The sequence below is a fragment of the Heloderma suspectum genome, chromosome 1 (assembly GCF_057233095.1).
Source record: "Heloderma suspectum isolate Gila_16-S chromosome 1, 16-S_ref, whole genome shotgun sequence".
Lineage (NCBI taxonomy): Eukaryota > Metazoa > Chordata > Lepidosauria > Squamata > Helodermatidae > Heloderma > Heloderma suspectum.
In genome coordinates this window covers 365355658-365377178 of record NC_139458.1, presented here as the reverse complement: position 1 = coordinate 365377178, position 21521 = coordinate 365355658, and the positions used below count along the sequence as shown (strand labels likewise).

At 41.5% G+C, this 21521-nt stretch overlaps 1 protein-coding gene across 1 annotated transcript in view; it reads left to right on the top strand.

Annotated features, from left to right (window-relative positions):
• The first annotated feature begins 2580 nt into the window (after nt 1–2580).
• Nucleotides 2581–21521, top strand: part of PCNX2 (pecanex 2) — a 164135-nt gene continuing 145194 nt past the window's right edge. Inside the window, exons 1-8 of the mRNA XM_084828140.1 lie at nt 2581–2951; nt 4003–4202; nt 5268–5385; nt 6683–6719; nt 7654–8904; nt 11993–12155; nt 12330–12475; nt 13170–13263. Coding sequence (XP_084684266.1) covers nt 2799–2951; nt 4003–4202; nt 5268–5385; nt 6683–6719; nt 7654–8904; nt 11993–12155; nt 12330–12475; nt 13170–13263 — 2162 coding nt within the window. The 5' untranslated portion in view covers nt 2581–2798. The remainder of the gene's footprint in view (nt 2952–4002; nt 4203–5267; nt 5386–6682; nt 6720–7653; nt 8905–11992; nt 12156–12329; nt 12476–13169; nt 13264–21521) is intronic.

The following is a 21521-nucleotide window of genomic DNA, read 5'->3' as shown; positions in this document are numbered from 1 at the left end:
GCTGGGGAATACTGGGAGTTGGACTTTTCTTTCTGTCTAAACATGCATAGGATTGTGCCCTAGTAGAATTAATATTAGTATCAGCACTGGCAATAAATCTTGTGTGTTGAATTATAAATTGGACAAATAATAAAATAGCATTTCCCCTTATCTTGCTGTCAAATCTTATAGCACACAAGAAAGTTCTCCCATCTCTCCCCCTAGTGGATACATTTTAAAAATACAAAAACGAAGCTCAACCTGGCTTTGCAGTTCTGTTAATGAAACTATATAACCTTCTGAAATGCTTAAGGGCACAATCCTAACTAGATAGGTGGCCGGCTCTGACCTCAGAGGCGGCCACCTATCCAAAGCAAGGCAGAAGAGGCATCGTTCCCTCCGTGCCTCTCCTGCCTTTGCTATTTTTTGCTAGACAGCTGTTTTCGGCTGTCTAGCAGCAGGGGTGGGGGGCAACTGGGAGAGGAAGCTGCCGTACAACACATTTGATGTTGTTGTACGCACAGCTCTGCTCTCCCCGCCCTGGAATGCCCCCAACCCTGCCCCTTTTCAGTCGCTTCGGAGCACAGAGGATGGGGCTTTTCCGCACTGCCTCCGAGGCAGCGCGGACGAGGGGGGCTGTCGGTTTTCCGGGAACCAACCTTGGAGTGCGGGCTCTGAGGTCGGTTCCCGGAAATGGGCATATCCTATGGCCCTCTAGACAGTGTCTAGTGGCCACAGGATTGCTCCCCAAGTGTCTAATTTGCATTGCACTCACAGTGCACCTTTGTGCAATACAACCTTTAGATGTTTAATACAAAGGCAGACTGACATTCTAAGTAATGCTTGTGTTTACCAAGTTGTGTCCATTAGCAAAGACAGAGTCGAAATTTAAATGCTATTTACTGGGGAAAGACAATTGAATGACCAAGCTGGAGTTAGAAGAGTGAATAGCTCATGGCCAGCCCTACCATTAGGCAAAGTGAACTGACGGCCATAGGCAGCTGATTTGGGGTGTCATGAAATGGCTGCAAATGCCTAGTTCTTAAATTTATTATTGTTGCATTTTTAATCCCAGGAAGTGGGAGAGGCACTTGTGGTATTTTCTGCCTCAGGTGCCAATTTTTTTTGCCTAGCCTTGAGTACAGTGCAGTTGGTATGGGGGTGGCAGCGGTGGCATCTTCTGCCGCTTTGCCTTAGGAAGCCAATGTCTTGGGCCAGCCCTGACTTTAGCGTGAAAACTAGCTGGGAAAGGAATGTGGCTGCTAGGTTGGATAAATGGATTAGAAATAGATATTTAAAACTGGAGAAACCATATTGAGGGTTTGGGGTAGTTCACAGGGTTCAAGGCAGAAATAGCCCTTGAACGGGACAGGGCACAGACAGGAGCAAAATGGTTATCGTCCAGCGAGAGTGCAAACAGGCTATGGTGCAAATAGGGCTGGACCTTGGGACCAAAGTCCAGGACCCACAGCCCAGCCCCCCTGCAAAAAAAACCATGCAAAGAGGGGAAGGTGATGAGGGCAGCAGCAAACAGGTTGCTGCAGAATGGATATGCCAGGGCAGCATCTTTCTATATTTTTTTTAAAAACTTTTTTAAAAATTTTATTACATGTATATCCTTCCTTTTCTCCCTGCAAGAAACTCAAGGCGGCTTACATGGTCTTCCTCCTCCTTTTTATTCTCACAACAGCCCTATGAGGTAGGTTAGGTTGAAAGTCAATGACTGGCCCAAAGTTACCCAGTAGCTGAGTGGAGACTAGAAGCCAGGTTTCCCAAGTCCCAGTCCAGCACTGGCCACTGCACCACACTGGTTCGCTATAGTTGGGGAACATAAGAACAGCCATGCTGGATCAGACCAAAGTTCATCTAGTCCAGCATTCTGTTCTCATAGTGGTCAACCAGCTGTCTGTGGGACATGGGAGCAATAGCACCCTCCCTGTCATGCTCTCCAACAACTGGTGGGGTGGCTGGCTGGTCATGTACATGGGTACACGTGTTCATTTTATTGTTTTTACTTTTTAAAATGATTCTTACTGTTAACATATCCCTTTCTTCAACAAAATGGCGGTCGTTCCCAAGTAGATGTGTTTAGCATCAGGGCAGCAGAAACAAAATCCATTTTAATCTGTAGTGCTGTGATTTAGGCTGAATCTACACATAGCAGTTATACCGTTATCATAACTATTGGTGCCCATTGGTGTCGTGTGTACCTATAGTTACGAAAACGGTATGAAAATGGTATAACTACTATGTGTAGATTCAGCCTTAATTGAGTTTAAAATGCGAAACTGCACATTCTCGGAGTATATCCGTGGGTGTGCAGTTTTGTTCTAACAGGAAAGTAAAAGCAGCTGTAAAGCATGGAATGGGGTGAGGAGAAAAACAGTGTCAATCGTGTGCTTCACAACTGAAGTGATCCACGTGTCTAAAGCCCACCCCCCTAGAGGATCATTTCGTCCGGGGTCCAAAATTACCAAGCTGCAAAGGGCAATAAGGAGACCGGGGAGAAAGGAATCGTGTGCCAGACGCAGGCAGGCAGCTCCTACCTGTGCGTCTCTGCGTGTGACTGACACCGGCCGCGTCTTCTGAGGGGGCTTGAGCGAGGCTCGGTGGGCGGCGCCGAGGCCAGCGCCTCCCCTTGCCTTTCGTCCTGGCGATCGCGGGAGAAGCGGCTGGTGGACTGGGCGCCCCGAAGCATGATGGGAAACTCCTTCTAGCATCCGGCATGGAGGTCCTGGCGCCCGGCTCCGAGAAGCATCTCGGCAGCAAGAAGCAACGGTGGGGAGAGTGAGCGGGAGGCGACGGCTGCAGCGAGGGCGATGGTGTCTCAAGCCGTGCAGCTGCTCCGGCAGGGAGTATGGGCGGCACTGACCGGCGGCTGGTACCACGACCCGGAGCAAAGCAAATTCACCAACAGCTGCCATCTCTATCTGTGGCTTTTCTTGCTGCTGCTGCCCATGGCACTGCACCTGGTGAGACTGGAAGGCCGGCCGGCGCACGGAGGGAGTAGCTACCGGGGAGGGAGAGGGCAAGGGGTGCAGTTGTAGGCCTCTATTCTGGGGAAGAAGACACCCCTAGCCTCCCATCTAGGCCCAGGATGGGGGTAGAGATAAGTGGCCTTGAGCAGGGCATGCCAAACGCCCAGGCCCATGAACAGGTGGACAGATGAAAGCGGATCAAAGGGGACATTTGGTGACAGGATGTGGGGAAAGAATTCCTGAGGAAATGGACAAGAAGGTGTCTTCTGATAAAACAATAAGGGCTCCCCACTCACAGCTGCTTCTATGATGATGATGATAATAATTGTAAAAATATTGTTTGCATTTTAACAATATTTAATGGAACTTTGTCTCAGAGTATTTCCTGGTTGTGTTGTTCTTCCACCAAGGCTAACATCCTGAGCATATTTTCTTTTTAGATCCTGTACTGATTAACAAAAGTACAGTGGGCTGTATAAGGGCTGAGGTAGCTCTTTGGATCCTGGCCATGGTATCTACAATTGTTGTGACTCTGGCAAGACCAAAGAACAAGGGAGAGGTTCCACATATACATACTTATTGGAAGAGTAAACAAAAATAACAATGAAGCAAATGTAATAGTCCATAGCTTTCCATTCTCTTTAAAAAAACAACCCACAGTAATAAGAGCTAGTTTGGGTAGTGGTTAAGATGTTGAGTTAAGGCGTCTCTGCACCACATCTCATACCAGCCACTGAGTGGCCTTAGGCAAGCCATTTCTTATCAGCTTCAGTACTTCCCCTCCATCTCATAATATGAGAATAATTAATACTACTACTACCACATCTTACAGGGTTGTTGTAAGAATTACTGAGGTATTACATTTAGAGCACTCCAGAAAGACACAATGTAAATACTAGTATTATTATAATTTCTCATTATCAGGAGAACGTAACAGGCTTAGTAACAATAATCCATCTTGTTACATTTTAAAATTGTACCACTGTAAATAGATGACTTCTTATGGTAAATCAATAGATTAACTTATTATTATTCTTATGTCTAGGCATTCCCTCCCAGTACTATCACAGCTTTCGTCTACTGTATTTCTGTGACTTTGTTTTTCACGATAATCAAGGTGGTCAGTTATCGCTTGCATCTTATGTTTGACAAAGGAGAAGTGATTCAACAGAAAGTCTCTTGGAGGGAAGGAAAGCAAAATAAAGAAGCGAAAAGAGATAATGCAATTCAGCATATATATCTTAGGTAGGTTTTCTTCCTTACTGTGTAGTATTATTCCCAGTGCCACCCAATCTAGGTAGGAGGCATACAGTTAGGAGGCTTCTGCATGTGTATCACTTATTCAGTGAGAAACCATGTGAGCTAGTGAGTGCTGCAAATGTGGTTCCTCTCTCTCAGAAAATTGTTGATAATGGTGAACAGCTATTCAGGACAGGGAGGGGAGCTAGATTATTCCATACAGAAAAACTTATTGGCATGCCTACCAGTTTTCTGACAGGACTATGTGACATGCATATTTCAATCAGGAACTTCTTTGTAAGAAATAACAAGAAGCAAGGAGAGAAGGCAATGTGTACAATGAGAAGCCAAGGGAGAAACAGCTTCTCAACATTGCTTGAGATTATTAAAGCTCAACAAATTTCAGAAATGTATTTTCCCTTCTTCAGGTGTAATCTGAGAGAATAAACTTCTAAGCTCTAGGTCATTTGTAAGTCACTTAGAGCAGGAGCGGGCAAAAGGTAGATCAGGCAGATCTCTGGGTCATTTGCAGTAAACTGGCAATGTTTTCTGACTCCTAATAGTTTTAACAATAGCAAGCAAAATTGAAAGTAAAAAACAACACTCTGCCATAACTGGTCTTATGGTAATCACTTATATCTTGGCCTTAGTTTTCCTCACCTGTAAAATGGAAGTATTAATTTGTTGCCTTTGATCAGGTCTTTGTACAGCTCTACTGGCTGCTTTGAGACTTTTGTGTCAGAATTCCTGATCAATAAAAACTCAGATGTAGATTTGTATACACAGTTTATGGCTCATGGGGTGCAGTAGGTAATTGACTTACTGCCCCCCTTAGTAATTTACACCTGGCTCTAATTTGGGGATTTAGTAAAACCAAACAAAGGAGATCCCACAAGCCTGAAGTCTGCCCACCCAGACATAGAGCCAAGAAGTTTATTCTTTCAGATTATCCTTGAAGAAGAAGAAAACATGTTGGGCTTTAATAAGCTCAGACACTTTTGAGAACCAGTTTCTTCTTTGCCTTCTTGTTGTTAGGAATGACAATTACTGAGTTCTTTTTATTTTGAATAGCAATAATATAGGGGACAGTGGTGCAGTTGAAGAGATCAAGCATAATGGTTCAACACCAACCATCCATAGCAGTGTAAAAGTTCAGGCTATACTCTCTCATCACTCTTCAGGAGTACTGGTTAGTAAACCTTTTTCTGTAATTCTGTCCCCATATTGTTCTCTCTACATTTGTCACTGGATTCTATTAAAACTACAGATGTACCAGGGATTTTGGTCTAAAAATAGCAATCCTCCATCTCTTCCTCTTAGTAAAACAAAATGCATGATGTGATGTCATTGTGCTCCACGTTTCACCAGGCCTTGCAAGCAGCAGCCAGTAAAGTGGAGGAGGAGCAGGGAAATTTGGAGCACTTTAATATCACAGCTTAGATATGACTATTTTTTGCCTTTTGTTTGTTGCACTTCATGTCACACATTTTGTTCTACTACACATGACAAGGTGAGAAGGAGAGGTAGGAGGGCTGTTTGGTGACACCCATCTAGCTCCAATATCTAATTCTGGCTATCGCTATAGAGATAAATTTGGAAAAAAAAAAAGATGGCCAAAATGCTAAAGGATCGTTCTTAAAAGCAGCAATGACCAGGGAGATTTTTAAAATATGTCTTTGATTTAGCCCTTTGTCCGAAAATATGGTCAGTGCTGAGTACTGTGATAGTGCTGATGATCTGTTAGGAAGTGGGAGAAGAAGAAGGGGACACTTGGACTGGGCCTAGCACCCACTTCCCCCTACTCTTGGTCTTACAGATCTTCTTGCTTAGTCACAGCAGATAATTAGCGTGCCAGCGTTGTGTGCGCTTCAGAGCCACTGAGATGGGTAAATACAAACAAATCCAAAGGCATTTATGCATGTGAGAACTATGGCACACCCATGGCGTGCCCGTGTATAAAAGAGTTTACCCATCAAACTAGTGTCAGAGGCATCCATGGTTATTGTTTCCTATGCCATACATGTAGATGTTCCCAATACTGATGTCAATAGAAAGCTGACTCCTTATGCTTGGAGATTATATAGACCTTTGGAACTGAGTCACAGTACAGACATTTCAAGAGCAATAGCAATATTCTCTTCTAGCTTACAGGTTTGAAGTATTTAATTAGAGCTATTTAGAATAATAATAATGTTACTTTCTAACTCTTCACAGCTGAAAAAAACTCTCTTAACTTGCAAAATGTAAATTGAACAAAACAGTTGTAATGCCACCATCTCATCCTTCACTGTAAATTTGCACTGACATATCTATAAGATGCAATATATTCTATGTAACAATTGTATTCATCCATTATAATTTTTGCCATTGATTGTAATGGGATATGGCTTGTACTTACTATAGCTTCCCGCTGTGAAATCCTTATCTTTAAATTCTTCAAGTTTTAAAGGGAACCTGTGTCATATTATTCCTGTGCTTCATTTTAGGAGCTGCCAGCACAAGAAACAATTGAAGATCTGAAAGGTACCTTATAACATGTGTTACTGTTATTAAACTGCTTTAAGAAAACTTCATTCTTAGAGTATTTACAGCATATTTATAAAATAAACGCTGAGTCTGAACTTTATACAACCGATGTGTATGTTTGATTAAAATGTTAGCAATTGTTTTCATGAAGAAAAACATCTTAGGTTAATTCATTGTATCCCTCAAGCTCAGTTAAAACATCACTGCCTTTCTGTGTCTCCAGTCCACTTTAAAAAAAATGAGTTATATTCCTTTATAATTCTTTTTCTCTTCATGGTGGACACCCAAAAGAAACTAATGGGTAAATGCTTTTGTGATCTCTCTCCCAGGCTTTGTCTTTTGGAGTTGTGCAGAGTCACCCACAGCATAATTCCCCCTGAGTTCCATGGAGCTCACAGCACAGTGCTATGCATGTTTACTCAGAAGTAGGTCCCACTGTGTTCAATAAGGCTTACTCCCTATTAAGTGTGTTTAGATGTGAAGTCTAAATCTCCCATGGTTGTACAGAAGATTGCAGCCTTTAGTTTCTTTACTTTTTTAAACAAAGACCACAGTCCTATGAGCGTACAGCCCAAATGATGGAGGGCTCTGATGTTGGAGCCTTCCATCCATCCTAAGCCCTGCTGGGCTCTTGACAACAGGACTGGAGGAGCAACAGAAGCTATTTTTCCCCTCTCCATCCTCCAATAAAGCTATTTATGTTAAGATGGGTATCTGAGCCTGTCTAACCCTTCCTCTCTGTTGTACAGGAAATTAATGGGTACTGTCAAAAGCATTGTAGTCATGTTCATATTCCATTGAAAGAAATGGAATTTAGATGCTTAACTGTTCACTGTTCCACTGATTTTAATGGGGATTCCCTGGAATGCCTTTAGCAACAGAAGTTCCCATATATTTGGCCTAACCCTATCTTTGTGTCTCTTCTTATTAGGAGTACTGGTTTTAGAAGACCAGCCTGCCCCTCCAGTTTCATCTACCTCACCCTGTGTCAAAGCAGATATTCTGTCTGCTTCGATGGCACTTATGTCAAGTTCAACCACATCGGCCAAGCCGAATGCTATGGAGACATTTATTAGTAATACCACCAGTGAAAAAGAAGAAAAGGTGCAGCCTTCTGGCCACAATGGAGTGGAGGGGCCTCCCTTTGATAAAGGTGTTGTTAAAAAATTGCCAAATCTCTCTTTGTCTCAGTATGACCTTTTAAAAACTGGCATTTCCTTTGAACCTTGGGGCACCGATAATGCAGTCATCATTTCAGAGCATTTAAGCAATCCAAAGTGTTTCAGGAGAGAGAAATTACCAGATGCATCGGCTCAAGACAGCATTGCTACTAGCTACCCACAGTGCAATACTGTGGCAGCCAAGGGAACAGATGGACCTGTGGAAAGTTCTTATGTTGATGACATGAAGGTTCACCTTGATGATTCAGATGGTGAGGTAGCTGTTGCTCTTGTTGACAATTCTCTCCCTGGAGACCCACTTACACTACATGAACCCATTAAAATAGTTATCACTATGAGTAGTACCCAGAACTCAACAATTGATTTAGAAGGCTCATGCCATTTGAAAGTGTTGGGCACTGAAAAATCCAGCTCAGATCCAGAGCCTGGTGTTGCTACAGCGGATCAAAACAGTAAACAAAACAATGAACAGATGAGAATCCCTGTCATTACTTTTGAACTATCTGATGACAGTGGAGACCATGTTTATCAAGAAGTAAGTGAAACCTTAAGAACACCAGAGAATTTAAACATAGATGCATCATCCAACCAGTGTTCTGGGTATGAATCTGGTGAACAAGACAATGTTGCAAAAGAATATAGTGACAATCCAACAAATAATTGCGAAGAAGCCGGTGTTTGTCCAGAAAAAGTTTCAAAAGAAGGACAACAGAATTTGGGTGTGCCCTCATATAAAACAGCTCATGAAAAGAGACATGCTCGTGTGCTCAGTGTCGACAGCGGGACAGATGTTTTTCTAAGTAAGAATTCTACAGAGACAGTCAGTGATAAAGAAAAACTTTTGCCGACCTCTAAATCTGATCTGGAAGCTAAAGAAGGACAGATACCCAATGAATCTAATTTCTTGGAATTTGTCTCACTGCTGGAATCCATCAGTACCTCAAAGGCAACACCATCTGATTGGAAACCAGAGACTGCAAAAGATAAGGTGCTCGCTGCAGGTATGCTGCACAGTTTCAAAATTATTAGTTTCCTGGGCACATAAGGAATTTCTGAGCACTTAACTACATGAAGAGCAATTGCTGCTCAAGCCAAAATAGCATATGAAAAGGAATATCCAATATACAGTGAAGTTTGTGAACCTCTTAAGATTGTCACATATTTCCAACCTAAAATGTTATTAGACCTCAGTCTAACCCCATAATCCTAGATGAAGAAAATAGATAACCTGAGTGAACAAATGATACACAAATATGACGCTTGTCCAAGATTCATTTATCCACAACTGATTCAACATTCAATATCATGTGTGAAAAAGTATGTGAACCTTTAGATTCAGTACCTGGTGGCATCCCCTTGAGCAGCAATGACTTCAAATAAGCATTTCCTGTAACTGTTGGTCAGTCTCTCACATCGGTTTTAAGGAATTTGGGCCCATTCCTCCTGACAGAAACTTCAATTCTGTGACATTTGCGGGCTACCTTGTATGAACAGATCGCTTCAGGTCCTGCCACAACATTTTGATGGGTTTTAGGTCCAGACTTTGACTAGGCCATTCTAAAACGCAGAATTTCTCCTTCTGCAGCCATTCTTCTGTAGATCTGCTTGTATGTTTAGGATCATTGTCTTGTTACATGACCTAATTTCAGCTTCAGCTCATGGATGGATGGCCTGACATTCTGCTCTAGAATCTTCTGATACACTGCAGAATTCATGGTTGTGTCAATTATGGCAAGCCATCCAGGTCCTGAGGCAGCAAAGTAGGCCCAAACCATCACATTCCCACCACTATACTTGACAGTTGCAATGAGGTGCTTCTGTTCAAACTCAGTGTTTGTTTTTCGCCAAACATAACGTTTCTCATTGGGAACAAAAAGTTCTACCTTTGACTCATCTATCCAGGGAACATTGTTCCGGAAGTTTTGGGGATCATCTGTGTGATCTTTAGCAAACTTCAGACATGCAGCAATGTTCTTTTTAGAGAGCAGTAGTTTCCTCTTGGCTATCCTCCCATGAATACCATTCTTGTTCAGTCTTTTTTTGATTGTGGAGTCAGGACCACTCACGTTAGCCAAGGCGAGAGTGGCCTGCAGGTCCTTGGATGTTACCACGGGGTTCTTTTTGCCTTCCTTGATGATGTTCCGGTTTGTTCTTGGAGAGATTTTGGTAGGACCACCGCTCCTGGGTAGAGTGACTGTGGTCTTGAACCTTCTCCATTTCTGGACTATGTGTCTGACAATGGATTGGTGGACCCTCAAATCCACAGAAATGGTTTTGTAACCCTTTCTAGATTGATGAGCAGCAATAACTGCTTTTCTGAGGTCCTCAGAGATGTCTTTTGATTGTGGCATGATGTGTTTCCACACAACTGTATGGTGAAGACCAAACTCACAACATTTCTGAGCCTTTTATAGGGTGAGGCCTCCCAAATTCACCTCTGCAGATCTACCTAATTACTTAAACACCTGATTCTAATTACTCTGTTTAATTGAGTTGATGCAACCAGGGTTCACTTACTTTTGCACATACCCTGACTCTTAAATACTCATTATTTGCCTAATTTATACATCATTTTACTTCTCAAGTCATGGAATTGGTTAATATAAACCCTACTGGATATTTAGAAAAGGACTGGTTTGATTCACGAAGGTTATCATGGTAAAACTATGGAATTTCCGTAATTATCATTAGGGTTCACAAACTTTTTTTCACCAATGTATAACATGCTTTTTAATGGGAAAAAATTGAAGCACTAAACGCTGTTGCATGTCACACAAAGGTTCTAAACCATTTAAAAATGAATGAGTTTCGCAAAAAGAATCCTCCATTGGTTTAACATGCAATCATATGCTCCTTTATTCTGCTGCACCAGTATTATTATTTATTTATTATTTACATTTACATACCGCCTTATCTTCTAAAAAGTCATCAACAATTTAAACCAATAAAACCATAACACAATAAAAACAAGAACATTAAAAACAGCAAGAAAACATATTTTAAAAGGTTAAGTTACAAAGTTGTGCCTTCACACACTTTCTAAAAGCCAAGAAGGGCGGGGCGGGGGGAATTGTAGTTCTTGAGGGAGTGCATTTCATAGTTTGGGGGCAACACAGGAGAAAGTCCTTTCATATGTGCCCAGCGAACGGGGCTCTGCAAGTAACACTGTCCTCAAAAGGTCCGCTCCTGCAGAAGTTAATACCCAGGCAGGTTCTTAGAAGACAGGTGGCCCCTTAGATGGCCTGTTCATAAGCTATTTAGGGCTTTAAAGGCTAAAACCAACACCTTGAATTATGCCTGGAAAGCAATTGGCAACCGGTGTAGGCACTTGAAGACACGTGCACCAACTGAAACTTTCAGACACTCTTCAGGGGTAGCCCCACACAGAGTGCATTGCAATAGTCTAAACATGATGTAATCAAGGAATGGATAACTGTTGCCAAGTCAGACTGATCCAGGAAGGGTAGCAGCTGGTGCACCAAGTGAAGATCAAGGGACAGCATAAGATCAGTAAAGCATCCTGAGTTAGCTCCTATCACCACTGTGAGATGCCACAGTCCTTACTTGCTCTGGTACCGTGACCCAGTCCCATATCCTGTGCTGGGTCACCAGCAGCTATTAATACTTCACTAGTGCTTTAAGAAAGTCCCTGCACTTATATTAACACTTTATCTTTAACACTTATATCCATTTTATTACTTTTTCAGCACCACTAACGTATATGGTGCTTTATCTGTTTGTTTATTTATTGATTTGTACCCTACCTTTCCATCAAGAAAATGGAGCTCAAGGTAGCTAACAATCATAAGAAGTGTTAAAAAATCACAATAAAAACTTGGTTCAAACAATACACAAAACAAAATAATGCAATTACGTAAGCAACAGGTCCTTAAATCAAGACATTTATAAGTTAAGTTTTCTGGGCTAGATGAATTCATCTGATCATAAATAGATTTTAAAATGGCTTAGTTTTCCGTGCGTGTATGTGTGTCATCAAAAACACTCTTGCTCATCAAAAAAAGAAAGACAATGAAACATATCCAGTGACATGTATAGAAAGCCTTCCTCCTTCATTCTTGTGTTTTTCAGAGTGCTGTATAACAGAGAAAAATGAAGGAACTCTGGAAACAGAAAAAAACTCTGCTGAAAAAGAAAAACATTGTTCTTCTAAGCAGGATAGATCAGAGATTCAACGTCAAGATTCTGTTGGCATCGATCCAATGATCTCAGAGCCTGTGAAGTTCACTGCACAGTAAGAAGAGTTACCTTCTCATTTTCCATGTCTGCAACATGTTGGTTGCTTACACTGAGAAGAATTTATGTAAACTTGTATTTAATCTCCATTTTTTGTTTTGTTGAGAACTAGTGGGGAAGGGAACATTGTCCATATTAGTTCTGAAATGTTTGTGTGTGTGTGTGTGTCAAGTTACCAGGGCACCAGACAAAGGCAGATCATTTACCGGGTAACTTCACAGCAAGATAGTTCCGTCTTGCAAGTCATAAGTGGACCTGAGGCTTCTATGCAAGAAGAGATGTCTGTGGATGCAATGCATGTCTTCATAGATGAAAATGGTAAGCTCATGTGCAGAAGTTAGGGGAAAGGTAGGATTTCTATGAATAAAAATTTTACTTAATTTTTTTACTAACGATGTCCTATATTTATTTGATTCCAGGATAAATATATTAAAAAAGCATGATCCAAAGTCCTGCATGTGTAAGGGATTCACTTTGGTGGATCAGTTAGGTTGGTGTTTGTGCGCACGCACATCCCTGCACACGCACTTAATGCCCAGACTCATGAAACTCAGTGGATTACAGAATTCACTATGGGATATATCCACTGACTTTGTTAGTTATTCTGTCAAAGCTGGGATGAGTTGTAGAATAGTAGGTCAACTAGAGCAATTGGCACAGTGGCATCCAGGAACCACTTCTGATGCTTCACCATAGTACAAAGTGTTTCTAGTTTACAGAAGATACAATATAAAGTGGGAAGGAAGGTGATGAGTAGTGCGGAACTTGTTGCAGCAGGGAGCATTTTAAAAAGGCTATGTTGCGGCAGGTGTGATAATGAAGAAATCTTTCTTATCAGTGGAACTGAAAGTATTCAGGTCATTGACAAGGATATTGTAAGGGATTTCTGCTTCTGGTAGGAGGGTTGGCCCTTGTGTTCCCTTCCAATGCTGTAATTTGCTGGTTCTAAAATTCAGTGCATGAGCAACTAATTACACCACTGAACTGACGGTGACTTCTTTTTTAACTAAAGGAGATATTAGATCCTGTTACTTAAAGGCTGGCAGCCAAAAAGAAGGAAATATCCAAAATCCAGCACCTAACTATGACTGTATTTCTAATGCTCAGTAAGTAAACTCTTCTTTTTGTGTATATAAGCCTGATTCTTTTCACGTGCTTGCATGATTTTTGAGGTGAAGAATAAAAGGACAAAATAATAATCTGTTCTGCTTTAAAAAATATATTGTATATTTGGTTTGTGGGGTAGTGTAATAGGAGGAATAAAAATAAATAAATAAATAAATAAAGGTGCAATCCTATGCATATTTAGACAGAAAAAAGGCCTACAATTCCCAGCATAGCTGCCTGGGGCATGCTGAGAATTGTAGACCTTTTTTCTGCCTAAACATGCATACGAGTGCACCCTAAATTACTGCATTTCATGATCACATTTCATTCCAGTAGTTGTCTCTCAGCTGTGTGGAGAAGCTTATGTACACCATGAACATGACAATTAGTCCATCTAGGTCAGTATTGCCTATACTGACTGGCAGCAGTTCTCCAGGTTTTCAGTCTTTCATAGACCTCCCTTTCAGTGCCAGGGATTGAACCTGAGACTTTTTGTATGCAAAGTCTGAGCTCTGCTATTCAACATTTGAGTCCTAAAAACAATAATTAGGCTGCGGGGAAGGGGAATTTTCATGTTGTATGAAATGCAATTTCATGTTGTAAATTGCATGGGAATTTCATGTTGTATTCATGTTGTATTAATCATGTTGATTAATGAGATTAATGATTAATCTCATTAATTATGAGATTAATTATAAATCTCATAATTAATGAGATTTATGCCAGTAAGAGATTATGGCTGCAATCCTCAAAGTTCTCTTTTGGTGCAAACTGCAGTAATTCCAAAGGAGCTGTAACTGAGAGGCTGTATGACGTTCCTTTGGAGGCTGGTATTATACCCGCACAAGCCAACCGCAGATCATTTGCAATTTTGTTACAAATTCTGAAAGGCAAAATGGCCAAATTCTACTGAGCATTGGTCACCTCTGTTTCTCATGCCTTAGGCTGCCGTAGTGCCAGGACATCCAGGTATGACCCTGATTTCAGGCTTCATTACCCAATAGAGCATCATCTGGCCCAGATCCTAAGCCTCCATTTTTAAAGAAAAGTATGGCTTGGTTCCTAAGTTGCTCTTCCATTCACACAGGGGCAGGGTGATTTCCACCAACTTGCCCTTTCTTCTGCAGACCCCTGCACCATATCCTACACCATTCATCAATTTTGATGATTCTCCATCAGAGAGAGAGAATTCAGTTGAAAACCTCATGATGAATTTGTCATGTTTGTTTTTAGGGCAACTTAATCTTTCCAGTAGGAATAAAAGCCTACAGGCTACAAAGAATTAATTTCAGCAAAGAGAGGGGTTCCCTACTAGTGACTAGGAGGAAGGTTAATTTTAAAACATCCTGCCAGTGCAAGTTCTTAAATACTGTAAAATACAAGTGTGTCTGGCCTCATGCATGGAGGAGAGTTTCAGTACAGTCGGTCTATGTACTTGATTCAGATTCATTCCTATAAATAACTAGCTGCAGAGTGCTTTGTACTGTACAAAGGCATCCATCTGAATACCTTAACTATACCAGAGATCTTCATGGATCACTGCCTTGTTGTGGCGAAGGGGCTTCCATAACTCAGTTGAGCCATAAGCTCAACCTATGGCATAGCCATAAGCTATGCCATGCAGGGCCACCGAAGACGGACAGGTCATGGCGGAGAGTTCTGACATAATATGGTCCACTGGAGAAGGAAATGGCAACCCACTCCAGTATTCTTGCCGAGAAAACCCCATGGAACGTATCACAAGGCTAAAAGATATGACGCCGGAAGATGAGCCCCTCAGGTCGGAAGGTGTCCAATATAGTACTGGGGAAGAGCAGAGGGAATTTCCAAGTAGCGCCAGAAAGAGTGAAGCGGCTGGGCCAAAGCTGAAAGGACACTCAGCTGTGGATGTGTCTGGTGGGGAAAAGAAAATCTGATGTTGTAAAGAACAATATTGTTTAGGAACCTGGAATGTAAGGTCAATAAATCAAGGTAAGCTGGAGGTGGTCAAACATGAGATGGCAAGATTGAACATTGTCAATTGAACATTGACATCTTGGGAATCAGCGAACTAAAATGGAAAGGCATGGGTGAATTTAATTCAGGTGACCATTATATCTACTACTGTGGGCAAGAATCCCTTAGAAGAAATGGAGTAGCACTCATAGTCAACAAAAGGGTGGGAAAAGCAGTACTGGGGTACAATCTCAAAAACGACAGAATGATCTCAGTACAAATCCAAGGCAAACCATTCAACATCACAGTAATTCAAGTCTATGCCCCAACCACTGATGCTGAAGAAGCTGAGGTTCATTGGTTCTATGAAGACCTACAACACCTTCTAGAACTCACACCAAAAAAAGATGTCCTCTTCATCATAGGGGATTGGAATGCTAAAGTAGGAAGTCAAGAAATCACCGGGATAACAAGCAAGCATGGCCTTGGTGTACAAAATGAAGCAGGACAAAGGCTAATAGAGTTTTGCCAAGAGAACACGCTGATCATAGCAAACAGTCTTTTCCAACAGCACAAGAGGCGACTCTACACATGGACATCACCAGATGGTCAATATCGAAATCAGATTGATGATGTCCTTTGCAGCCAAAGATGGAGAAGCTCTATACAGTCAGTAAAAACAAGACCTGGAGCTGACTGTGGCTCAGATCATGAGCTTCTTGTTGCAAAATTTCAGCTTAAATTGAAGAACGTAGGGAAAACCACTAAACCATTCAGGTATGACCTAAATCATATCCATTATGAATATATAGTGGAGCTGAGGAATAGATTTAAGGGATTAGTCCTGATAGAGTGCCTGAGGAACTATGGACGGAGGTCCGTAACATTGTTCAGGAGGCAGCAACTCAATCCATCCCAAAGAAAAAGAAATGCAAGAAAGCCAAGTGGCTGTCTGAGGAGGCTTTACAAGTAGGTGAGGAAAGAAGGGAAGCAAAAAGCAAGGGAGAAAGGGGAAGATATACCCAACTGAATGCAGATTTCCAGAGAATAGCAAGGAGAGACAAGAAGGCCTTCTTAAATGAACAATGCAAAGAAAACAATAGAATGGGAAAGAGTAGAGATCTCTTCAAGAAAGAAGAACGTTTTGTGCAAAGACAGGCATGATAAAGGACAAAGAAGGCAGGGACCTAACGGAAGCAGATGAGATTAAGAAGAGGTGGAAAGAATACACAGAAGAACTATACAGGAAAGATCTTAATATCCCTGATAGCCATGATAGCGCAGTCACTGAACTTGAGTTAGACATTAGAGAATGAAGTCAAGTGGGCCTTAGGAAGCATGACTAACAACAAAGCTAGCAGAGATGACAGTATTCCAGCTAAGCTATTTAAGATCCTAAAAGATGATGCTGTGAAAGTGCTGCACTCAATATGCCAACAAATCTGGAACACTCAACAGTGGCCACAAGACTGGAAAAGGTCAGTTTACATTCCAATTCCAAAGAAGGGCAATGCCAAAGAGTGTTCAAACTACCGCACAATTGCGCTCATTTCACATGCCAGCAAGGTGATGCTCAAAATCCTACAAGCTAGGCTTCAGCAGCATGTGAACCGAGAACTACCGGAAGTACAAGCTGGGTTTCGAAGAGGCAGAGGAACTAGAGATCAAATCGCCAACATTCGCTGGATCATGGAGAAAGCAAAAGGATTCCAGAAAAACATCTATTTCTGCTTCATTGACTACGCTAAAGCCTTTGATTGTGTGGATCACAACAAACTGTGGCAAATTCTTAAAGAGATGGGAGTACCAGACCACCTTACCCGTCTCCTGAGAAACCTGTACGAGGGTGAAGAAGCAACAGTAAGAACCGGACATGGAACAACCGATTGGTTCAAAATTGGGAAAGGAGTACAACAAGGCTGCATATTGTCACCCTGCTTATTTAATGTATATGCAGAGTACATCATGAGAAACGCCGGGTTGGATGAATCACAGGTCGGAATTAAGATTGCCGGGAGAATTATCAACAACCTCAGATACGCAGACAATACCACCGTAATGGCAGAAAGCGAAGAGGATCTAAAGAGCCTCTTGTTGAGAGTGAAAGTGGAGAGTGCAAAAGCTGGCTTGAAACTCAACATTAAAAAAACGAAGATCATGGCATCTGGCCCCATCACTTCCTGGCATATAGAAGGGGAAGAAATGGAAGCAGTGACAGATTTTATTTTTTGGGGCTCCAAGATCACGGCAGACGGTGACTGTAGCCATGAAATAAAAGACGCTTGCTCCTTGGGAGGAAAGCTATGGCAAACCTAGACAGCATAATAAGAAGCAGAGACATCACCTTGCCAACAAAGATTCGTATCATCAGAGCTACTGGTTTTCCCAGTAGCAACGTATGGTTGTGAGAGCTGGACTATAAGGAAGGCTGAGCGCCGAAGAATTGATGCTTTCGAACTGTGGTGCTGGAGAAAACTCTTACGAGTCCCCTGGACTGCAAGGAGGTCAAATCAGTCCATCCTAAAGGAAATCTACCCTGAGTGCTCATTGGAAGGACAGATACTGAAGCTGAAGCTCAAATATTTGGGCCACCTAATGCGAAGAGAAAACTCCCTGGAAAAGACCCTGATGCTGGGAAAGATTGAAGGCAAAAGGAGAAGGGGACGGCAGAGGATGAGATGGCTAGATAGCATCACTGATGCAATGAATATGAACTTGAGCACACTCTGGGAGAGAGCGGAGGACAGGAAGGCCTGGCATGCTATGGTCCATGGGGTCACGAAGAGTCGGACATGACTTAACGACTGAACAACGAACATCCGAGATCTCCTGGGCAATTGCATTTATATCTGACAGTTTTCAACATCACATTATTCTCCAAACTCTCTGCAAATGTACTCTGTACACCAGGCTTTTTGCTGAAATGGGAGCAGAGGTTCTTTTTAAGTTCCTTAGCACACAATGGCATCAAAAAAGTAGGTTTCTCCTCTCCTCCCCAGTCATGAAAATGATTTTAAATAACAGGGACATCCTTCAGCTCTAGCAGCAAGTTGCTGATCCTTATTACTGATGCAGAGTGGATGCTGGTATTTGACAGGTTTCTACTGCTACTCTGCTGCACCAGTTTTGAACAGTATACAATGAAAATCCATGTGCTCCCTGAGAAGCTATGGAATTTGGGGGTATAATTATTAACATCTAGATATGTGCTTCTTATTATCATAGTATTTTTTAAACACTTTTTTGTATGTCGTATGCAGATTTACTTGCAAATAAGTCTCAATGATTTCACCAGGGCTTCCTCCCAAGAAATGTATATTCAAGATTGCAGCCTTAATATCTTTTCTATTGCTTACAGTTTGGTTTTATTCAGATGTAGTGTCTGATCCAAAGCTTGAGAGAAAGCAGGTGAGGTGATGGTATAAACATTCGGCTCTGGGAGAGCAGGGACTATTCCAGCCTTCCTGGTTCCCTCCAGATGCTTTAGACTACAACTCTCATCATTGTTGACCATTGGCCACACTGGCTGGGTCTGATGGGAGTTGTAGTCCAAAACATCTGGAGGGCACCAGGTTGGGGAAGGTTGGACTACCCTGTTTTCTTCACTGTTGGGAAATGCTCCAGGCACGCAAAGGAGATGCATGCTCAGGAGGTTTCCTGATATCCAGGTGACTGGGGCAGGCACTTTGTGCTCCTGTGTGCTAACTGGAAGTGGAGTTACCAGCTGACCAGCCTAGCCTTCTCATGTTCCTTTAGCGGTAGCATGATCTGTAGAAAGGCCAAGCTTTTCATGGCAAGGGGATAAGGATTATGCCCTGCTATTGTCTGCAGCTCATATTGCTGTTAAGATAGACAAGCAGGTGTTGGTTAAAAAAAAGAAGTTAGCAACCCTGGCCAGAACTGCTGGATTTCAATGGTGAAATCTACCACTGGTGAAAGTTGTGGGAGAGTCCCTTTCAAAGTTAGCCTTTGAGGTGTTAAGAGTTCTTTTTTCAAAAACAGTATTTTGGTATTATTGTGACAAACAAGTTTTTGTTACTCATGTATGATGAGCCAGTTTTCCTTTGTAGCTTGGTAATTTCACAGGGACTTTGAGTAAAAGTCCAACAAAATTTGTATGTGTCATTGTAGTGGGGAAGGAAAGATTTCATGCAGTGGGTCAAAAGTAATTGGTTAGGAACGCAGAAGTAATAGTTTTCTTTCCTATACTTGCTCCATCATGCCAAGATGCTTTGAACTGTAACTTTACAGTAAATCAAACAGCATATAATATATCTTGGGATGACCAAAGATTAAGGAATCCATTGCGATTAGATTTTACTGGCACTTGTTAACACACTGGTCAACTGCAAATTTACACCATGCCATATGAGTCTATGGAAAAAAGAAAATGGAATAAGGGAAACGCTGCCACATGGTGGCAGTACATGTCTTTAATAAGCCACTATCTCCAACTCCGTAACATTCTAAAGCTAGGTGCATCATTTAGAAGGTCATAAGGAAAGAACATTCATTTTCTGGAGAAACTACAGGAAAATAGAATAACACATATTGTTCTCAACTTCATAATCTTCCTACCTCTATCTGATTTTGTTTTAATGTTAGATATCTGATATGAAGTATTTTAAATAGAACATTAAGTAAAATTGAACATCGTGTTTGGGAATACAATCCTAAACAACCGCAGTTATCCAAAGATATGACTTGACTTTGGTGAATATTCAGACATAGCTGTTTTTCACTGAATAATTAACCAAACAGAGGTTTTTAACTGAACTGTGAAAATTCCATGTTCCTGGTTCCATTTACAGCCTAAATGAAATGTAGTAGACACTTGAAGTACAACCCTATGCATGCTTACTAGGACGCAAGTTCAATGGTGCTTTGCGTCCTTATAAGTTAGTTTAGGATTACAGCCACAGAAACTTATTTCTCAGTTTCTGTGGAATTTTTTGTGTAGCATGCTGTTTTTTTTTCAGTATTCCAGGCCATCAGTGCTTTGGCTGAGCTGATATTTTTACAGTTTTACTGGAGCAGTGTTTTGATTGTCAGCTAAGGTGTCAAACATGCTAACATTCAAGTAAATATTTGAGCTTTGTCCCCTGAAGCAACAGAAATGTCTCTACAGTGGTTATATACAAACATGATGTACCTGTAATGCTACGGTTATGCTAGATTTCTTCTCCAATTAAGCTATGAAGAAAACTCGTTGTAAATGAATTAACTTCTAGTGTGTCAGTAGAGGGCACTGTATACCTTTTGCATAGGTCATGCATACATAACATGCTTGTCAAGCAGATTTGTAGTTACTTACTTGCATTTCAAAATGCATTTGTTAATTTCATTGCAGATATTAATGGCCTTATTAGTATGGTACATGGTAGATTTTGTAAATTAACAAAACTGTTCAAGATCCTACATTTATTTTTACCTTTTTGTGCTGCTTTTATTTATTTGTATTATATACTTATGTTATATACTTATAAAACACAGGCAAGTTGTATTATTGGTATTCAGTGTTCATGTGATAACTACAACTCAAGACAGTATTGCATTTTTGAAGTATATTTAAATTCAGAGTGAGGAGGAGTTGCATAGCACAGGAGAGGAGAAAGGAACATGTCAGAAACTGAGTTGGTCAGCAAAAGACTCCGAGGGAATCCGGTGCATTCATGAAATGGAGAATGCACAGCAGCAGTGCTTGGTGGATTGTGCAACTACTGATAAAAAAGATCCATGCCCGCCAAATGGTGGTCCTTCCAATGCAAATTTAAAATGAATTGAGACTATGTGGGAACAAAGCCTGGTGAACTGCATGCTCACTTTGAAGAGAAAAATAACTTCAAATCTATAAAGCTTTCCTCATGGTTTAGGGCTGTTACTTTGCTGCTGTCACTGTGTCACCCAAATCCTTTCTCTCCGTCCGTCCCTCCCTCTCTTTCTCTCTCAACTTCCTAAGCTTCTGAGATTCCTTGTTCTTTCAAAATGGACCTTCTAGGTATTGACCAAATTATGGAACTATTCTTTGAGTTACTGAGTGGCCTAGGCATCAATAATCTGACTCAGTTTTCTGGTTGTAACTAGAGGTGTGCCCCAATCACAAGATTCAGTTCAGACCTGATTCTGAAATTCAGAAAACAGCCCAGTTAATCTCAGACCAATCTGGAGGCTGCCCACTTCGATTCGGGCCCAAACTTTGATTTGGAAACCCAAGTCTTCATGCCTCCCATTGATGATCAGTGGAAACGGTAATAACATTTTTTTCTGTTTGTCAGAATTGGCTGACATTTACATAGGAGTCACTTATGTGGGGCTTAGAGCT